Source organism: Carassius gibelio, chromosome B19 (assembly GCF_023724105.1).
Source record: "Carassius gibelio isolate Cgi1373 ecotype wild population from Czech Republic chromosome B19, carGib1.2-hapl.c, whole genome shotgun sequence".
Lineage (NCBI taxonomy): Eukaryota > Metazoa > Chordata > Actinopteri > Cypriniformes > Cyprinidae > Carassius > Carassius gibelio.
Window position 1 is genome coordinate 25,629,653 of NC_068414.1, and position 21,435 is coordinate 25,651,087.

The 21,435-nt window shown below is 36.6% G+C and overlaps 2 protein-coding genes across 5 annotated transcripts; one reads left to right on the forward strand and one right to left on the reverse strand.

Annotated features, from left to right (window-relative positions):
- The first annotated feature begins 241 nt into the window (after nt 1-241).
- Nucleotides 242-3,599, forward strand: cckb (cholecystokinin b). Its single transcript, XM_052584873.1, has 3 exons — nt 242-334; nt 1,054-1,314; nt 3,168-3,599. Exons 2-3 carry the CDS (start codon nt 1,068-1,070, stop codon nt 3,296-3,298), a joined length of 378 nt encoding a protein of 125 aa, XP_052440833.1. The 5' UTR covers nt 242-334; nt 1,054-1,067; the 3' UTR covers nt 3,299-3,599.
- A 1,826-nt stretch (nt 3,600-5,425) lies between these two features.
- On the reverse strand, nt 5,426-20,737 carry trak1b (trafficking protein, kinesin binding 1b). Of its 4 annotated transcripts, none has more exons than XM_052585208.1 (16): nt 20,593-20,737; nt 18,973-19,442; nt 14,788-14,864; nt 14,169-14,285; nt 13,847-13,944; nt 13,466-13,574; nt 12,704-12,782; nt 12,481-12,611; nt 12,310-12,384; nt 12,044-12,181; nt 11,637-11,713; nt 11,327-11,524; nt 10,135-10,388; nt 8,925-9,212; nt 7,994-8,096; nt 5,426-7,919 (listed from the first exon to the last, which is right to left on the reverse strand). In XM_052585208.1, exons 3-16 carry the CDS (start codon nt 14,836-14,838, stop codon nt 7,142-7,144), a joined length of 2,496 nt encoding a protein of 831 aa, XP_052441168.1. In that variant the 5' UTR covers nt 14,839-14,864; nt 18,973-19,442; nt 20,593-20,737; the 3' UTR covers nt 5,426-7,141. The 4 variants fall into 4 exon arrangements, with proteins under 4 accessions (XP_052441168.1, XP_052441167.1, XP_052441169.1 ...); XM_052585207.1 differs by having other exon boundaries at nt 20,314-20,711; XM_052585209.1 differs by lacking the exon at nt 20,593-20,737 and having other exon boundaries at nt 18,973-19,167; nt 19,241-19,398.
- Between the last annotated feature and the right edge of the window lie 698 nt (nt 20,738-21,435).

A 21,435-nucleotide genomic window follows, 5' to 3' on the forward strand; every position in this document is an offset into this window, starting at 1 on the left:
CAGTTGTTGGAGAACTTTAAACCTGTTATGCTGGCTGAGGTTTGATTAAAGTATCGCCAGATTCAGAATAAATGAATTAAAATAGTCTAATAGAACAATTTAGTGATTTCAATATAAAAAAAAAAAGAATTGTAGAACAGATGCAAACAGATGCAAAAATAGTATGATGTACATATGTATATGCTTCAACACTTTCCATGTGCGTGCATGTCTGTGGAAGTGTGTGAGTGAATGCATGTGTGTGCACGTCACAGCTGGGTATATAAGTGCCTCTCTCCCTCCTTCCTGAGAATACCCACTTTCATTCTCCTCCAAGCTCGCAAAAGAGAATAAGGTAAGAGATCCTATCCATCTGTCTATCTATCCTTTAACTTTCGAACATTAGAGTAACAGAATATAGTTGTAAACAGTGCTTGATAACTTTATTGTCTTTCTAATATGATTTCCTTAATACTTTTTTATCTATATAGACTTAAAATGTCTTTCATCCTTTAGACCGAGTTGACAGAAAGTCTGAAAAAATAGCTTATTTGTTACATCAAATAATTTTCTTTGTTATTTTCTTAGTCAAATAAATTAGTTTATTGATTACTGATGATTTAATATTGATATTAATTTAATTTAAAGGATAAATCAGTTTTTTTTACTTAATAACTAAAATTTAAATTGTGCGTATTTAAAACCAAATATAAGAATAAGAATCAAAATGTGATATTTATAGTAGAATGAATGAAAAACAGTATATCAGTAAATCATAAATTAAATAAACTAAACCATGTATCAGTAACAATACAAGTTAATATGAAAATGTAATAATAATAAACAATATTTTTTTAAATAATTGTATGGCAGTAAAAACAAACAATATGCACATACATTTAATATTAGAAATAATAAAAATTATAACATTAAGAAAAAAATGCAAATACATTTAATATTAATAATAATCAAATGTATAAAACATTTTAAAAAGAAAATTCATTAAATTGCATGGCAGCAAAAACTACAAAGGATTTCTTTTAACAAGCTTGCCTCTGTCTGCTCCTCCTCTAGTTCACATTTGCAGGATGAACAGCGGGGTGTGCGTGTGTCTGATCCTGGCTGCGCTTTCTGCCTCCTGTTTGGGTCGGCCCCGCTCCTCTTCCTCTGACACTGATGACAGCCCTCTCCCCTCGCAGCTGGATGCCAGTTTAAGTGGGCACCACCGGGTCGCCCGCTCCACCAGCCTCACCCTCAAACAGCAGCCCGCAGACACAAACCCAGACACTCGTGCCAACCTCAGCCAACTGCTGGCCAAACTCATGTCCAAAAAAGGTGAGAGACACTTGAACAACAAACAATGGTCCACAATGACAGAAAGAATGACAATGGTTTTCAATTGTCTTGAAAACCAAAAAATGTAGCTTTAGCAAATGCTTGGTTTTCCGCACGGACAGAAACACAGAATGAGTAACAGTGAAACTAATTCATACTGCAGTACATACAGAAATGGACAACAGGAAGAGCTGGAAGGAGAAGCAGATAAATCTGCTCTTTCTCTTTGTTTGCATCTCTTCTGCTCTCCCTTTCCTGTATGACTTTCGTGCTCATATTTTCTCAGTGTATGTCCTTGTGTATGAACGTTTCTTTTGCCTTCATTTGAAAACTAGCTCAGAATTTCCTTTACAAAATGTTGTTTATTTATTGTAAATATGTGCTAAAAAATTTTTGAATTCAAATTGGCTTATTCTTCATTACCATAAAAACAAAAATACTCAAAAAAACAAAAAAAAAGTGCTACACAAATTTAGAGCAAGTTAATTTTTAGGAGAACAACAACAGGAAGGTGAAATGACAAACAAGCAGGTAAAATCATTACATGAAACTACAGGTTTCCACATAATGCAAGTAAACCTTTGTCACGCACTGTACTGTAGCTCCAGGTTAGCGTTGCTGGGCACTGACAAACACAAACACAGCCGAGAGAAGCCTGTTTATGCCGGAGGTGTACGAGGGGCGGATATTTTTTTGGGTCAGGTGTGCACCATTAAATTGCATAACCACTCATTAGGGCGTCTCCTATTCAAAGGGGATCTAACTATTATCATTCCTAATCACAGGAACAGGGAATTGCACCTCTGAACAAGCTCAGTGTGAAATGACATTTTATTAAACACTAAATTGTAAACAGAGAGCATCTGTAATGTGTGTTTTTGTATGTGGATCAGGATTTTTTATTCATTATAGTGTCCAAATATTCCCACAAGGACAAAATGGGAAGCGTTTATGATCTCCAAAAGGAAAATAGTTTAATAAACAGATAAATAATGTCTGAAAAAGCAGAACAGTTTTCTTCAAAAGTTAAATTTAAGTTAGGGGGCAGATAATATCATTAGCCAAGAATTTCAAAAAGCCAATGGAATGTCCAATGTGTGTGTACGTGATGAAAATACTCAGTGTGTGTAATGGGAACTAACTGATCCCATTAAAGAGTGTCCTAGATTCTCACCATACTCAGTTTCTCACTAAGGTCAGCTCTCTCTCTCTCTCTCTCTCTCTCTCTCAATAATTGTGAGTAGGAGGTGCAAGCTTCACACATGTCAGCATGTCACAACAAGTCTACACCGAAAGATAGTATGTATAGTGTGTTAAAAGTCTCCCATCTGTTGAAAACAGTATCACACCCTTGACAACAGATTGAATGACACCTAACATGCGGTACGAAGCTGAAACGTTGCCCAAACATTGCCACACACAGTAGCGTGCCACTCAACTCAATCATGTCTATTCAAAATAATAATTAAATTCACAGCAAGTCAAGACAATCCGGACTGTTTAAATGGCATTTTGACACATCTAAGTATAAGCCAGAGTTCACACTGACATCTTTTTTTGTTTTGTTTTGCCGTTAACATCATTAATCGCTTACTTAAGTATGATTTATGCTTAAATGGGTGACAGAAAACTGGCTACAGTGCCAGCTTCATTGATCTCTTGCCATTTAGAACCAGGTTTTATGTAAGAGATGTTAGAAGTTGTGTCTAAAAGTGATGATTTATTCTGATATATGTGCGTATATAGTAGTCCACCTTTCTACTTATACATATCTATACCATGTCACTACTAGTTATATATTTAGGATGTTAAGAGATTTTGCATTAACTTCTTTCTTTCTTTCTCTCTCTTAGGTTCTGTTCATCGCAGCTCCTCCATGAACAACAGAGCAAACAGCATTAACCACCGGATAAAAGATCGGGATTACGTGGGCTGGATGGATTTTGGCCGCCGGAGTGCTGAGGAATATGAATACTCATCATAAAATCCATATATATCAGCTGGTTCCTCACCTACAAATAAAGAGTATATTTATTACTACTACTGTTATTATTATTCTAATGTACATTTGTTAAGAAACCAGTTTAATGCAATATACACATATGCCTAATTTTGCAAAAAAAGTCTCAAAGTATTGTGGTTGTTTTTCAGTCTTGTTGATTTTATTTGTCACATATGCAGTGGTTTTTGCATAAAGAGAACCATTGAGCTGATGTGCTTGTCAGATTCATGAACCCACAGTTTTCAATAAATCAGGTCAGCATTCAACTTTGGCCTTAAAATCCTACAGACTCCGGCAGTTTGTCCATCAAAACAGCTCGCAACCACGAGAACTCGCCTTTAATGGAAGGAAATGGCTTAACAAGACTTTGCGGCTCAAACGGCTTTGTCAGGAAGCCTCTTGGCTTGGAAAGAAAGTGAAAAATCAATAAATGAGTAAATGAATTAATGGAGGAAATGCTTTAAAGGAGCAATAAGTGGAGGCAGTGGAAAGATTTCTGGTTAAAAAAGACCATTTGAATTATTCAGATGCTCTCCTAAGACAAAGACAAAGAGAAGTGGAAAGAGTTAGAAAAAAGAGGGTCGAAGGTTTCTTAAGCTTCAAGGCAGACTCAAGGGATTCACTGAGCTTCATTCACTGTCCAAGGGTAAAGATTTTCATTTGACAGGCACATAGAGACGTAAATAGACTGGAAGACAGACAGATGCAATAGATCTCTCTATATAATAACAGGCCGACCATCAAGCTGCAGTGGTGGATGTGACATACGTCTTCAGACTGGTCAGCCGCCACATGCACACACGTCACTGTCTGCTATAATTAGGCAAAGAGCTGGACAGAATTGTCATATTCAAAACATCACCCTTTTCCTCTACTGACCCTTAATAAAGGCGAAATGCTACTGAGCCATAATCTAATACTGGCCAATAAGAACGAATGTTAATCACATCAAACCCTCAATTATAGATCTAATCCAACATCGAAGACGTATTACATCACATTAGACCACCAGTGGATTTGATTCAGCTTGTCATTATTTGGTCAAATGGGAATAAAGTTATTGGAGTCAGGACTGTTGCTGGGCAGGAACACTGAACCGGCGACACTGAGGTAAAACTTTCTCATTGGGCCCATTGGTTAGATTCTTGGTACCTGTGTTAGCGTAAACATCTTGCCTTCATTTAAAACCATGAGCAAATGTTTGTGTTATTTTGTGTCTAGTTGGATGAAGCAAATGGACAAAACAAAACATGGCTACTTATTTGTGACCAGAGATTAACATTCGCTGATGGACATCTCATGATATAATTGAGGATTTTTTTCCCCCCAAGACAGTGGAAAAGTCATTGCAGTGCACAAAAATAGTCATATTTACTCTAACCTAAGAAACATCTTCAAATGATGCCCTACCTGCTTCAGGATATTAAATGCTACTGTTGGAGGTCTTTGGAGGTCATCTTTGTGGTTTATGAGAAATACTCCAGAGTAAATAATTCCAGTCCTGTTCCCATGGCAATATAATGAAAACCTAGGTCTTTTTTTTTTTTTTTTTTTTTTCTTTGGACACTTAATTTGGAGAGCATGTCTGAAGTAGGTTAGCCGCCATCATGTCTGGGATAACAAATTGCTCCCTTTCACTTTTGTCTTGTAATGTACTTCTTCAAACAAACAATACCAAACGGTTATGGGAGAAATGCAACCCATTCACATTTCATATAATGGAGGAAACATTCTGACTGATCGAAACTATGAAACCAAGTCCAAATTAGGTACAATCTGAAAATACATAAATAAATAAACATAATATGACAATATGACAAAAACTGCTTACCTCATTCCTTCGTGCCATTTTGGAAAATGGAAATTTACTTCAGTTTACCTTTGCTTCTATTTAACGCTTGTTTTAACATGTTAAGTACGGAAATCTAAGTAAAGGAATAAAGCAGTAACCAAATTTTTTAACAAATCTAACTATCTTAAAAGTAAAATTGTTAAGAGGTTCTTAACAAACTCAGTTGAAACCCTCAGTTACTCATGAAACGTTTAATTACGGACCCTTAGATTGAAAGCCTTTTTATTTATTTATTTCCTATCATGAAAAACACAGAGTCAAGAAAGTCCCAAATTTTATTTGTAATTTCCATCAGCAGGTTGTGCAAAATAAGGAAGGAAAATAAATGAGTGAAGACACACTGACCTCTAGTGACAGTTATGGGTATCGACAGACAAGAAGCATAATTTTTTTTATTTGAAAATAAAATTATTCAAACGAACATTATTGCGTAATCACTAATCTAAAAGCTTTTCCCTTGTAACACCATTACCTGAGAGCAACTAAATCCCAAAAACGTTATGAAACAGGTGGGTGTTAAACAGCACATTAGAAAGTCAAAGTGCACATTTCAAATAACATGAAACAACAAAACATGGTAAATGAATAAATAAAGAGAATAAAATCGCTCAGTGCTCATTAGTGCTCTCCAATGTTTTCCAGGTGTTCAGTAAAAACTCTGACATGACAGATGACTGAAATACAGGCACTCGCTTTTTTATATAGAAAACCAGCAAGACAGCAAGCACTTTCTGAAATCAGGCTTTTCATGTAGCCAATAACTCTCAATTCATTTACCCACTCATCGAATGAAAAGCTACAGTTGTCACTTCATTATTAAAGATTTATCTACTTAAAAAAAAGGTATAGACAGGCCAGGGCCATCCTTTGAGCAGTGGAACTGGTGCGTTCAAAACTGGGCCCCGCAGCGAAGGGACCGAGGGGACACTGCTTCCTACCTCACACCGCGCCCCGCATCAGCTGAGGATGGCCCTGAGACAGAAAGATAAATATAGACAGAGTAATGGAGGAATAGAGAGTTGGTCGAGGTGGGTGATTAAACCAGTGCTGCACATCCTATCTGCTAGCATCAATACATCAACTCAAATGCCATCCTTCAAAACCAGCAGGCAACCAGGGAAAATACATTTTATAGATGCCAAAAGCAGGAACAGAACACCATTGATCCCGGATCGATACATTATCCTATACCCTGGAAATGCCCTTAGCTCGAAAAATACACATCAAGTGTGATAACTGAACTTCGCTCTAATTCATAGTGAATGAACCATACATGTGACTGCAGAGTTTCTAGTTCATTTGGTTTTTGTTGATTTATTCCTTCCTGCATGTGCACTGGCTGGGAAGTCAAAGTGAGGTCAAAGGTTACATACAATCAGCACCATCTGTACAGGATACGTCACATTAGATTGTACAGGGCAAATCAAGGAGTTAGTGAGGAGAGAACATACAGACAGATCAGCATGAATAAAAATAAACCACCATCTGCATATGTGTGTTTTTATTAAGATAACAAATTAAAATCCTCTCATCATTTGCTCACTTTTATGTTGTTTATAACCTAATAGTTCTGGTTCCCAGTGATTTCAAAGGTAATTTTAATGTCTATATTGTTTAACTGTTTAGCTGCCAACATTTTTCAAAATATCCCCCTCTGTGTTCAGCAGAAAAAAAGAAATACAGGTTTGAAACAACATGTAAATTAAATCAACATTTTTCAGTATGATTAACTTTCTTCTTAAAAGGGCAACAAAAGTCAGCGAGGTCAAATAATGGAGTGTGAAGTCAGATTTTGTATGATATAAGGGTGAGTAAATATCAAAGTTTCCTTTTGGAGGGGGGGTGAATTATCACTTTATGTGAGAGTGTTTTTTTAAGTGTATATATATATTAAGTTATGACTTGAATTCTGTGTTAGTAAGTTAATAAGGTACAATCCACTGATTGTGTGATTCATTATTATGCATAACTGATTATTTAAGACTTGTCTGCTTGGGTAGTTTAGGAGCCAGTAGCATTTCGTCCCCTTGAGGACCGGGGCCCTTCATTGCCATACTGGCCCCAACCATAGCAGGATAGCTTCGATTCCTCCTCATACCTTCATTTAGGGGACTAAAGGGGGATCCTGCCCTCCGAAGCCCACCCAGAGGACCTATAAGTGGGCTTGGCCTTGGAATCCCTCCCCCCGTTGCCCCAGAAGCCCCAGGGCTTGCCAACCCTAACCTTTTCAGCTTATCCACCAAGTTGAGACTATACATACTGACATCAGTTTGGCTCTCACAGTCTTTAGCCTGAGCCCCAGACACCCCTGCCACCTCTTTCAAAATAGACCTTGCTGGCTTGGAAGCCAAGAAGTTTTCATAGGACGGGCTCTTGAAAGAGAAAGGCATGGAGGTGTCCGCATCAGAAACCGCTGAACCTGGGCTGGGAGTGCAACGGGTGGGGGAATTTGGCGGAGTGGTGGGTCTGTTTGGGTCGGGAGGTGGAGGAGGAAGAACTGAGGTGGAGAAGAGGACTCCTCCGCTTCCTCTATCCCAGCTCTGAGGCTGGTACACGGCAGCAGAAATGCCCCTCTCCTGCAGGAGGCGAACCAGGCCCAAGGATGTGCTGAAGGTTTTGGTGGAGTCCCGCAGGTTGGTGAATGACTGAGACTGGGACAGACTCATTCTCCGAGGAGTACACGGCGTGACAGCAGGGGTCGAGCGGATACTGCTTGACATCACACAGGACGAGGTGGGGACGGGGTTTAAACTGGACAGAAAAGCAGAAAATGATTTGCCGATTGGCTAGTCAGTTATTGTCTCAGTGACAGGACAGTACATTACCTGGGTGTCACTCTTGTGAGCTCATCAGATGGATGGAGGATTTTGCAGGTGGTGAAGGTGTAGGTTGAACTTGTGTGGGCCATGCATTTGCCCGGGAAATACACTGGAAAATATACAAAAACTGAGAGTCAAACAAACAGTTTTCATTTATTTGTATCTAAATGAATCATTTATGAAAGTTATGAAAGTGTTCTAAATATGTATTTTTAAAGAAGCTGTATACTGTATATATTTTTATGTATATTAGAAATACAAACACATACATGTATATATAAAAAAATATGTTATGTTTATATATTAAATATGAAATATAAGAACATAAATATACATACATACACACATGTAAATATTTTCAAAATATGAACTATATGTGTATTTATATTTATATATACATAATAAATACACAGTACATATATTATGTAAAAAAAATATTTTGGATGTGATTAATCGCAATTATATAATATATATATGTGTGTGTGTGTGTGTGTGGTATGTGTATATATATTGATTTCAGAAATATTTTAATTATAAAATCTGTTAATCCATGACAATGCACAGTTTTTATTTATTTTTAAATAAATAAATAGATTTTATATTTAGTTTAGATACTGAAGTCATATTTAATATAAGAACTTGTCACAACAAATATTTAGTTCAATTAATTTTATCTAAATTAATATTTACCAAATATATGGTTTTAAAATAATTTGAGAAATTTGTTAGACTAACATATAGGAAATAGTTTGTTTTGATTTTTTTAAAAATAAATTAATAATAATAATAAAAAATTATAGCAAATAGTGAATAAGGAATCTCTCTCTCTCTCCCTCTCTTTCTCTCTATAAATATATTTACACAACGTATGTCCATTTTAAACATACAATAAGCAAAATAAATAGTATTATAAGTCAATCTATGACTCAAAACTTACTTGAGAACTCGATGGAAGCGTGACCTGTGCTGAGACATGGTGACGGGGAGGCTGAGGGGGCGAGGCTATGGGCAGCAGGGACACAGGAAATGGATGTGGTTGTGGTGGGAAGGTTCTGGAAATACTGCTCTCCAGGCTCATCTTCCTCATAATCGGCATAGTGATAGACTTCCTCCAGGTCCAGCTCCAAGGGACGGAAGCCTTTCGGGACCACACCAGGTCGGGCATCCAGGATACCGCCCAGATTAGGCTGAGCCAACTGCTGCCAGTGCTGAAGCGTAGCCGAGCCTGAGAAAAGAAAAAGACACGAGGGATGCAGAGAAGAAGTGTGTGATTATATAATCTTATTTACACTGCAGCTATATCAGATCAGTGTGTAAACAAACACATATTAACAATGGTGCAATGATGTGATAATGAAAATATAGAATGAAGGAAAGAAAGAATGAGAATGTCTGAAATGGAATAAGAAGAAGAGACTTTATTGAAAGTGAAGGGAAATTGCAGAACACAGACTTTAAATTAAATAAGGGGTGAAAAAAGTTAAAGAATTACAGAAACAGAAAATATGGATGAAGAGTGAAACAAAGTAAAAATGTCCATTTTCATTTTTTGTCCATTAGGTGGCAGTAATAACACACAAAACAGAACTTCTTCCTCCAAGAACTCTCACAACAAACTTTAAAATCAGTATTTCAATCACTACTTCATGCAGCTTAAGCACTACACTATAATTCTTCACGACACTAGAATATATGTAACTGATCAGACTCTTTCACATCTCACATACATGGTTTAGCACAGATGAAACAAATGAAGTCCTGCCTTTTTCATTATAGTAGAAGAGCCTTCATAGAATATATGAATATTCATAAGAGCACCATCATATGCAAAATAATTTGCATTAGCCATGTAATACAGTGGAGGGAGTTTTTCCTTTCAAAATTATCATTTGTTTGAAATGAAAGGGTTAGGTGACAGAATTTTGACTTTCTGGTGAACTATGCCTTACATTTATCAATTTTCAAAAGTATGCCATAACCTGATCGCTAGTGTAAATGTATCCAGGAGCGGGATTCTCTGAAGTACGAGTGTTTGCGAGGATGCATTAGCCCCCACAGCGAATTGAAAAGCATCATAGTGGGTGGACGTGGCCTGGAACGGTAACGAAGAAATGTCTTAGGATAGACATTTTGGGTATTTCGGTCACCTTCCAGAGGTTTGACAATCTGGAGCTTGTCGGGAAGATAGGGCCGGCTGGCCCAAGCACCCAGGGACATGATGCTCTCGCTGTGCACCAGCCTGTTTGAGTAATCTCCACTGTCCGCTGGCTCTCGGTTACGCCTCTCCCGCTCCCCCTCAAAGAAGAGACGCTCGCTCAGACAGTTCTGCCGCCGCAGAGACAGTCGCCTCAGAGCGAGTTTGAGCTCCTCAGAGCCAGAGCGCTTCTCAGGGGCGTCCACTCTGCAGTCAGAAAACAAGGAGAGTTGTGTGACTGAAAACAAGACTCATTCTTAGGTCATTTGTTTAAAGTTATTTTAAAGGATGCTGAAATTAGTTACATTATTTGATAGATTCAAATTTGTTGATTCTGTAATGCCAAATTAAAATGATTTTATCTTTAAATGTATGATTTTCTATTAGTAATGTCCTCCAATTTGCAAGACCCCATTTATCAAAGTTACATTGCAAACGAGTTATTTTAAGGTTAGAATAGTGAATTTCAGATTTCAGTTGAATTAAATACATTTCTTTATGCATTATATATTTTTATCTAAAAAGCACATTTTATGATAAAATACTGGATTTGTCTTTGTATTCACACATAATGTTTAACCGAATATATGTATGCTAAGGGATTTCTCTTATTTAAAAACTGTCTGACATGTTAAAGGTAGTAATGTGATGAGGTGACAGAGGTGAGTTTAGTCTTATAGCACGTATCATTATTATATTTTTATTTCACTTCTAATAATAAATTATAAAAAAATCTCAAAGCAGCTGCTCATATGATAAATCTAAAGCTCATATGCGATTTAATTTCTTCATTTGGGGTAGCAACAAAAAAATATTCAAAAATAAATAATCCACAAATAAAAATTGAAAGATGCCAAACAATGAATAAAATGATGAATCAAAAGTTTAAACATTCATGGCAAAAGGGAAATAACATTAACATAGTGTTAAATATGAAATCTGAATGATAGTACTAGAACTTATTCAAAATGATAAGTACATCAGTTGTAATGTGTTAAATTAAGTGTAGGTAAAAAAAATATGACTTTTGGACATTCAGCACTGACCTTTTCAAAGAAAATAATAATGATATGTAAAAAACTTATAGGTCAATTTCAAGTTATTAGCATACAGTCTCTGTAAACATGGCTTCATAATGGACTCACGCAGCATCTGAGGGGCCGGTCTCCTGGAGCATGCTCTGTGTACGGTTATCAGGCGCTGCATTGCTGTCAGAGAGGGCGGAGCTAAGGGAGGAGAGCGTCTGATTGGACCCAGGGATGTTGGTAGCAGAATTAGCAGATCGCTGTCTGACAGACTGGTTGATGTTCTTCACGGTCTCGAACACACGCTTATGACGAACCCTTGAGACAAAAGCACATTTTGTTAGAGGAGATATTTAACTACTTCAGATTATGGCAATGAAAGATAATATGCTGTATTGGAAAAGGAAAAACAGGGAGGAAGATTTCAAACCTCTGTTCTTCATTGTCAGGATTCTCCAGACTCAATTCCTTCCTCATGGTTCCCTCAATTTCAGCAGCCAGGGAGTCCTAAAACACACATGCACAAACTTTTACGAAACTATCTACATGGGGATTTTTTTTTTCTAGAGGATTGACCCTGATCTTTTACATCCTGCATTCAATCTTTTCAGACTTTACCTTCTGGAAGATGTTATAATCTGGTTAAAACAAGAACTACCAGATTTCAGAATAGCTTTTTCCAGTAGGCATTAAAAAAGCGTAATATTGTATTTTTAATATATTTTAAAATGTCAGTCATGTAATGGCAAAGCTGAATTTTAGTGCACTGGCCTAGCATGAGTTATATAACTCTTTGTATGTGTGTGTGTGTGTGTGTGTGTGTGTGTGTGTGTCTACCATGGGGAAAAGTCCCAGAGGGTGATAGCGTCGAGGAGTTCCTGCGGGCACACTGCGGTTCCGTAGGTTCTTGAGCTCCTCCTGAGCCTCATGGAGCATTTCAATGCACTCGGAGTATTTCTCCTCCAGCTCCTGGAGCTGTGTGTGTGTGAGAAACCAACAACATTTTCAATAACATACACACAGAATATATTATGAAGGTACATGTATGCTTTTGTAAGGTGAAAAACATGGAATATTGATTTATTATGTCTTAAATAAAGTACCTCGACTGTAAGCTGTCTTTGAGCATCTTTAGCTGCTGAAAGGTGCTGAGAAAGTTCTTCGTTCTCGACAGCAAACTGTCCAAAACACACACAAACACATACATCTCGGAACATCTCACATTTTGTACAATTGATTCACCAATAAAGAAAAAAAGATGAAACGGTTCTCACGGTTTTGGCTTTTTTCTGCAGGTCCACTATCTGAGAGAGAAGGTGGGTGATTTCCTCCTGTTGGCGAGAGGCATCTTCAGTTTTTTTGGCCAGTTCTTCTGCTATACTGGAGATCTGGATGCTGGACTGCCCTTTATGGAGAGAAAGGGTGGACTTATTCTTGTTTTGTCAAAATATAGAGCAATACACCTCCACTTAATCCCTAAAACAACATCTCCCTCACTTAGCTCTCTGACGCAGTCGTTCACCAGCTGCTGTTCCTTCTCCTCATAGGACTCAGTCTCAGACTTCAGCTGACTCGCCTGAGGACAAACATCAAGTGTGTTTTAAGAAGTATGTTTGATTCTGGTCTGTGTCATTTCTAAGAACATTCAATCATCAAATCAAGGTGAGCATTTAATAAAAGTAAAACGATTGCAATCTTTGTATAGTGGAGTCCATAAACCTCCAGAAACATGAAATCCCATCCATGATAGTTCACTGTGTGTTCAGAACGACTCTGAATAACAGAGGTTATAGACATTCGGAAAGATTCTCAATCTACTGTGATTGCAGCATGCACGCACAATAGAAATCAATTCTTTTTTCTATTCACGCATGGAAATTTGGCAGAGGCACACACATTGCCCGGGGCCAAAATGTCTTCTTTCGCTTTTGCTTAGTCTTGCCAGTTAGTAGTTCATTTTAAATGAAATCAATGCTTTTATTCAGCAAGGACCCATTAAATGATCAAAAGAGACAGGGATGACGTTCATTATGTTACAAAAGTTTTATACTTCCAGTAAAACCTGCACTTCTGAAACGTCTGATATATAGAAGAATTTATCTTAGACATTAAAGGATTAAATTAAATTATATAAAATATATTAAATAAGGGGAAAAAACAAATACAATTACCGACAAAATTGCAATAAACTTTGACTATGTTTTCCACTTTGTACCCACTCCAAATGTTTGAACGGTAATGCGTTTCTAAATGTAGTACCTCTGATCTGAGAGAGAGATTTTCCTCCTCCAGGTCTCGTAGTTTTTGCTGCAGGATGTCCAGAGAGGAACCACCACGAGCAGAAACTCCTGCCCTTCCCTGCTGACTCCTGATCCAGAAACCAAAGACTGTATGACTAAGAAATCAATCCTAATGTGGGCATTTTGCAATTCTGTTTTCCTTATTTCCATGGTTGAACAACTGTCTGATTCAACAGAAGTAACAAGTGTTGAGGTTGTTGAAAACTGTTGTACATTATACATTTAAAACTAGAGCTGAGAAGTCTGAGCTAATAATATCCTAACTGAAGCCAACAGGACCGGCTTCACTGGCCTTGAGCGATAGGTAAAAGAGGACAGTGTTATAAAACAGTGGACTGACGTGGGCGATCCAGACCCCTCTTCGCTCTCCTCCGCTGCATTAGTGTAGAACTGCAGGAGCTCGTCTTTCAGATTCAACTCATGGTGCAGCTGAGCCACCTGTGCACAATAATATAAACACCATTTAAACAGCAAGAATTCGTTCATTGCTAATTAGAATTTCTCATATTATTACTAACAGTATTAAAGACATGAACTGAGATCAACCATAAAAAAAGCTTCTGATAACTGAGAGCCAAATTCACTAAGAAGTGAACTCATGTAACTCATTTAACCTGAATTCCCAGTGGGGAGAAAATTTTGAAATGAATCTGTTCAAGTACCTCCTCCCTGATGGTGCCCACTTGTTCCTCCAGGTATTCGTTCTGCTCTGACAGAACATGGTTCTTCTTCAGGAGGGACTGACCGATGCGGGCAGAGAGCTCCAGATCCCGCTCTTTCTGTAGAGTTGAGAAAAAGAGTTGAAAATCCACTACTGCTTAAAAGTTTGGGGTTGGTAAGATGCTTCTCTTTTATTCACCAAGGTTGAATTTATTTGATCAAAAATACAGTAGAAAAAGTGAATTATTATAACAGTTGAAACAAAAAATGTTTTCTTTTTTAATGTCATTTAAACTGTAGTTTTGGCAACGCAAATTTTCCTCACATGATTCTTCAAGAATAAATTCTTATATAATGACTTGCTCATGCAACATTTATTATTATTTCTTTTTGTGCTGCATAATAGTTTTGTAAATACCATGATTCCTTTTTTTCAGGATTCCTTGATGAATTGAAAGTTCAGAACAGCACTGAAATAGAACTGATGTGATGCACTAAATGTATATTTAGTTTCCCTTTTAACCAATTGAATGCATCCTTGTTGAATAAAATCATTATTTCTTATTAATGACCCCAGACTTTAGCATCATAATAAACACACAATATCTTTTTAAACCTCACCTCCTCCAGAAGTCTTGTGACAGCGTCGATGTCATTGTAGGTCTTGGTCATCTGGCCCACTCGCTCAGCACATAGTACTGAAACACAGACCGAAAAAAACTTGAGTACATTACACCAGCTTAAACAATTTCAGTACAATGAGGCAAAAGTCCTACATCCTGACCTTAAAAATGACCCTGATAAGAGAAATCTCAAGCTTGTAGACATGTAATGTCAGTTTAACTAGATAAAGAGAAGGGGAAAAAGCTCCTGGCTTGCTGACCTCGCACCATCATGCTCTTACAATAACATCAGTGACAAACCATGCATGATTGCCCCGCGACTGTTTCCATGGTGCTGTTACTCAGCAACCCCATCCACAGTGAGCCTGCTTTAATGAGGACTGTAGATCTACAATCAAACTCGGGACATTGACTGTAAAGATATTAAAACGCTTCTGGACTAGTGATGAGAAAGTTTTATGAGGTCATAGTGTCAGACTCTGGACAGAGCAATAAATAAGACAACCATGCCGTCCTCTCTACACACACACAAAGATATCCAGAGGCCTCAGGCTACACTCAAAAAGGAGAAAGGGTAAAAAGGAGAATGTGATTAGCTTTAAAGCACATCTGAATCTCATCCAAAACACTTACAGATAAAACTAGCCCACAGCATGCAAAAGAAATGCCTCAAATGCTCAAAAACACCCCCTGATAATGAGAAATAAAGGCAGGAACTACAAATGCATGACTTTACCATCAGCATACTGCTCATAGCACCACTCCAGCTCAAAGTCTTCTGCTCCCATGATCTTGTGCATCCTTTTATTCCCTCTCCACTCAGCAGAGAGGAGAGGACCAGACCGAGCGTTAGCGCTACACTTCCTTCCTCCCGTAACCGTACTGAGTGATGCTGAGAGTGTGGTCAGTTACAGCAATAAGAGGAGAGTGACTATATTTAACTCTATGATGAGAGAGAGAGAGACTGTGGGAGGGAAGGAATCAGACAGAGAGAGACAGAGAGAGAGAGAGAGACAGAGAGAGAGAGAGAGAGAGAGAGAGAGAGGCTGTAGTGGTGGGGGGATGTGGGACATGAAGGTAATGTTGATATCACAAGGTCAGATGTAAAGGACTATAATCTAATGTGAACTAGAGGGTCATTCATGTGATTCAGTGTATTTCTATTCCTCTGTCACATGACTATGCAATATTATCCATGATCATCATAAAATAATCCAATAAAATATCATTTTTTAAGTTTTTTTTTTCTTATTTAGTTAAGTCGGGTTATTTTGGAAACATGCATTTAGTACCGGTAATAATAATTTTTAAATGTATAAATGTAAAATAAATGTATTTTTTAAGAAAATCCAATCTAAAATTACAATAAAGAAGTTGACAGTGTTACAAAAGACTTGTATTTTCAAATAATTACTGTTCTTTTAAATGTTATATTCATCAAAGAATCCTGAAACGTATCCTGGTTCACATCAAAATATTAGGCAGCACAAAACGTTTTTTCATATTGATAAATAAGAAATGTTCTTGAGCACCATATCAGAATATTATAATGATTTCTGAAAGATCATGTGAGACTGAAAGATTGGAGTAATGATGCTGAAAATTCTGCTTTGCCATCACTGGAGTAAACTACATTTAATTATTCTTATGTTTCTTTTTTTGTAAATTTAACAGTATTTCACAATATTGCTGTTTTTACTGCATTTCCGGACAAATTATTGCATCCCTTGTTCTGTGACCTTTTAACTGATTAACTGATATATGATACTGTATATCTAAATTTCAAATGACAATTAAAAATTTATTTAAAAATGTAAAATAATCATTATAATCCTTTATTAAATGTCTTATTTGGTCTTTTAATTATTTGTAAACCAGTTTACATGCCTGAGCTTGACCAGAGCATGATTCTGAAAATCTGTAATATTCTATAGAAATCGAAATAGTTAAAAAAGATAGAATTCAAAGGGTAATGAATAACAGAAACCACCCTAGTATTCCCTCTAAGATTAATTAAATGCAGTTTTCCACTGGACTGGAATAATTCCTTAACTGTTCAGCAACTGAAATATAATTTAAATATAATACCGTTGCAGTCTGTCAGAAAAAGATTACTTATTACATTATCATTCATTATGGCAAAGGCAGAGCTGATTTCTTAGTCTTTGACAGTATATATTAATATTCTGTCTGCACAGAAAGCTGATATGAGGCATGATTCAGACAGTAAACATGACTCAGTAGGAGCTATTCAGATGGGATTGAGTCAAGAGCTGTACACAATTATCCAACTGAACCCGTTTGAAACATTTAAACTAAAAAGTGTGTCGACTTATTATTGCTTTTCCACACTAGCACATGCAGCAGCCAATCAGTGAAACTTTCGAATTGTGCGTTAAAGTCTTTTACACGGATGCATGTGCGTCAGACTCTCCAATATGTCTGATACCCTGGAGGGGAAATCTATAACAGTTATGTAACCAGAACCAATTTAAATAATGAAGGCTGCTGAGAGGTTAATTACACAAATTCTCAGAATGCTAATGATAAGGTTAGGTCCAGTGCAAATAAATAAGAGAAATACGTTCTGTAACCTATTTATAGTGGAAAAAACATACACTACTGTACAACAGGGACAGTATGTTTTTTTTTTATTAATATTTGTTTTAATTATTATTAATTAACTTTAAGGATGTATTACATTTGTCATAGGTGACAGATAAAAAAATTATCAAGGTATGCACAAAAATATTAGGCAGCTCAGTTCGGCTGTTTTCAGCATTGATAATAAAAAAGAAATGTCTCTTGAGCACCAAATCAGCATATGATTTCTGAAAGACCATGTGACACTAAAAACTGGAGTAAGACTGCTGAAAATGCAGCTTTGACATCACAAGAAAAAATTACATTTTAAAAGTATTCAAACAGGAAACAGCTATAACAGTAAACAGTAACAATTTTTCACATTTGGAGAAAAATGCAGCCTTTATGAGCAAAAGAGACTACTTTAAATACATTAAAAAAAACGTTACTGACCCCAAACTTCTGAACGGTAGTTGATCTTTTACACTTCTACATTAATATGTGATATTTATATGTTACAAAACAGTTCACAAGCCACATTACAACAACAAGAACAACTTCACAGAGGCGTGTAAAACAGTAATGGTGACATATATTGGTTACATAATATGTAGTCTGACTGAGCATATATATGGGCTTACACCAGTTCACTATATTTTAAACTGTGTAGCTCACGCACCAAACAAGTGTGGATACAAAAGAAACCAGCGCCATCTAGTGGCTGAGCCATATCAGTAACAACACCATTCACTTTTCACGATGACCTTCATATATCCTCACTACATATTCCGTTACATCTAGGTCCCTTAAAAATGGAAAAATCATCAAAACCATATTATATGGCAAGAAAAAAAAAACTCAAATATCGGAGCAGATCTCACTCCATTAGATAAAAAGAAGAGGAATCTGCAGAACTCTAGTCTAGCAATTATTCAGGTAGCTACAAAAGTTTCAAAAGTAATGTTTTTTTCTGCCAACTAAACCACGAAATATAACTTTGCTTTATTAGCAATGCATTTTATATGAAATATAAAATGCATTTATTAACTAAATGTATATATTTTTTAATATTAATGTCCATGCTTCTAAAACCAGCACAATGCAGAAATGCACAAGATCGTTGAATGTTAAAATTAAAAAAATCAAACAGAGATCAAAAGTATGTGCAAATGTATAAAGATAAAAAAAATCTAAATACGAAAATTACATAAGAAGTCTTGTTTTCTGAGAAATTGATCAAAATCAAATGAGTTTATAATAATAAAAAAGGGAGTGGTCTTAGAAAAGCCAGTTTAATTCCAAGGGAAAACAAGTTTTCATTCCCCACTCACAGATATTTGTTCTGGTTTTAAACATAAACACACTTCATTTTGCTTATTTTCACAGAAAACAAAACTTCATGCATTTTAATTTAAGGATATTTAGATAATTGCATTGAAAACAAAGTAAAAATATTAAGGAAGATACTACTGCAGCACATGCAACATTTAATGACATAAATGTATGATTTTTTGTTCCAATTTAAGATCTTTTTAAGGCCTGCAGGACCCCTGTTATTGGTCAAAATTCTTTCTAATGATAACAAGCCTGTTTCACTCACAAAAGTAGTTGAGTGTCTCCTCGATCTGCTCTGAGGTGAGGTCTATGCGTGTGTCTGGCGAGATGAGAGGTGTGTGGATCCAGTCGTCGTGCTCATAGCCGTACACACAGTCTGCCCTCAGCCTGTAGACTGGCAACTGCTCCTCCAACAGACTGATAATCTCAACCTCAGGGAGCTCTGTGCTGTTACAAACATCTACAACAGAGAGAGACCGAGATGTGCAAATCAACACTTATATGAAACAACACACATTCACATGCGTTCTGACCTGTGATTGTTTCTGCGTCCCTGTAGCAGGCGTGTGGCGCTTGAGGCACTGGTTCCTCAGTTCCTTCGCCTACATACTGCTCTTCAGGGATGGGTCCAAGGTGTACAGCTTCTGTAGGATCTGATCTTGAGCACTCAGAACTGGACTCGTCCAGCTTGGCAACTTCTCAGTGAGATACTACAACATGCCCAGCTTTGCCCCTCTGTAAACAACACAGACCAATGAGATTAAAGATTATAAAAAAACAAAAGTAGGCCTATATGCTGTTTTAGGCCTGCTTTGGTATTAGTTATCTAAGGATTTTGCAGACAAATCATTTCATTAACAACCACAAATATGTAGGCCGGATAGTATTTGTTTTTGTAAAGTTTTTTTAGAAATGGATTTTCATAATTTTTGACAGGCCACCAGGTGCAGCAAGGAGGATCCTTTAAGGTAAACCAACAGTGCATAGAAAAAAGATACAGTCTGTTATAATTACAAAATAATATTAAAAATAAAATATCCCTAACCTAAACCTACCTCTTACAGAAAACATTCATTGTTACACTTTTAAAAAAAAAATTTTTTATCATTTTTTCCTCTCGTCAATAATGTCAGTTTTACTATCCTTGTGGGGACATTTGGTCCACAATGTAACATAAACAAGAACACACACACACACACACACACACATTTTAGAAAACATTTTAAATGACAAACATCCTCAGATCACACATCCCTGTAGAATTAAAGCATCTTCTTAATCACAGAGAATTACAGAAAATATTGCAGATTCTGGCAGTGTGCACATACAGTCAGAGATTATAAATCACGCAGAACATCTCTCATACAGGAATTGTAAAGCGAGATCACGTGGTTTGTTTTTGTAATGGGCGTGTGTACGCATGTGTCGTCATGACGTTCCTTCGTATCTTCTGCGGTACCTACACCTTACGTAAACAAGATTTTAAGTCATTAAAATGAACATCTGTATTTCACTGTAGACCACATTTTAGCTACTGGTACACATTATCAAACAAGATAATGTCATGACTGTGATAGTGACTATATAGATTATTCTGCTTACTTACAAGTAAGGAAACTCCAGTTCGTGTGGAAATCATGTAGCGTTAACGTTAATTAATTTATCGTCGTCCGGATAATACGCGCAGATGAACCACAGATGAACTTATTTCTCCAAATGGACGGCGTTAGTCACGTCAACCATAAAGCACAGTCTTCAATTCTGCTTTTGTCTCTAGAGGAACCGATAACCTAGATTGTCGGATTGTTTCACTAACGTTACAACGGGATTGTTACAGATGTCTTCAACAGCAGGCGTCGAATCTCCTAAAACCGCTGAACCTTACTTCTTATTTCCTCTTATTTTGCCCATCCTATTCATCATCCTTTCCTCCTGTATCACCTCCTTTCATTCTCAATCTGAGAGCGCCGCAATGTCTGTGACGTCACACGTCAAACGCGCAAACCTCGCGCTACTGCAGCAACTCACAACACACCAGAATGTCACACAAAGGACGTGACATAGTTTCTCTGTATACGATTACTGGGCTACATTTAATAGCTTTCGTAATTTAATTGAATGTGTGTGTTTATTCATTGATACTAGAAACAGGAGAAGGTATATTTGGAAATGACACCTGTTTATGAAATCTGTTTATATTTTTAGATGTCAATATTTATTTTAATAATATTCATTATGTTGTCATATTTAACTTTTTATCAAATTTTTACTTGTCTGTTCACCTTTTAACTTGTTATAATTTTACTTAGTTTACTTAAGTAGGTCAGGAGTCTCTTTTATATAATATAATTTCACAAAAAGCACACATATAATGAATGTAAATTAAGTCTTTTAGATATATCATGTCACACTACAGCACAATGTTGTCACATTCTAACTGCTTATATACAGATGTTTCTTTTTATATTTCTATTATATGCTTGAGTATTGCTTTCACATTCTAGATTTGAAGCTTGAAAAGAAAGTTTGCACAGCACAGCTCCAAAAGTAGAAAAATTGGGCTATTTGTGATGCTGGACCACAAAACCAGTCATGAGTAGCATGGGTATATTTATAGCAACAGCCAACAACACATTGTATTAGTCGAAATGATGGATTTTCTCAATATTTAGATTTTTTTTTTTTTTTTTTTTTGCACCAGTAGATTCAAGATTTTCAAATAGTTTTA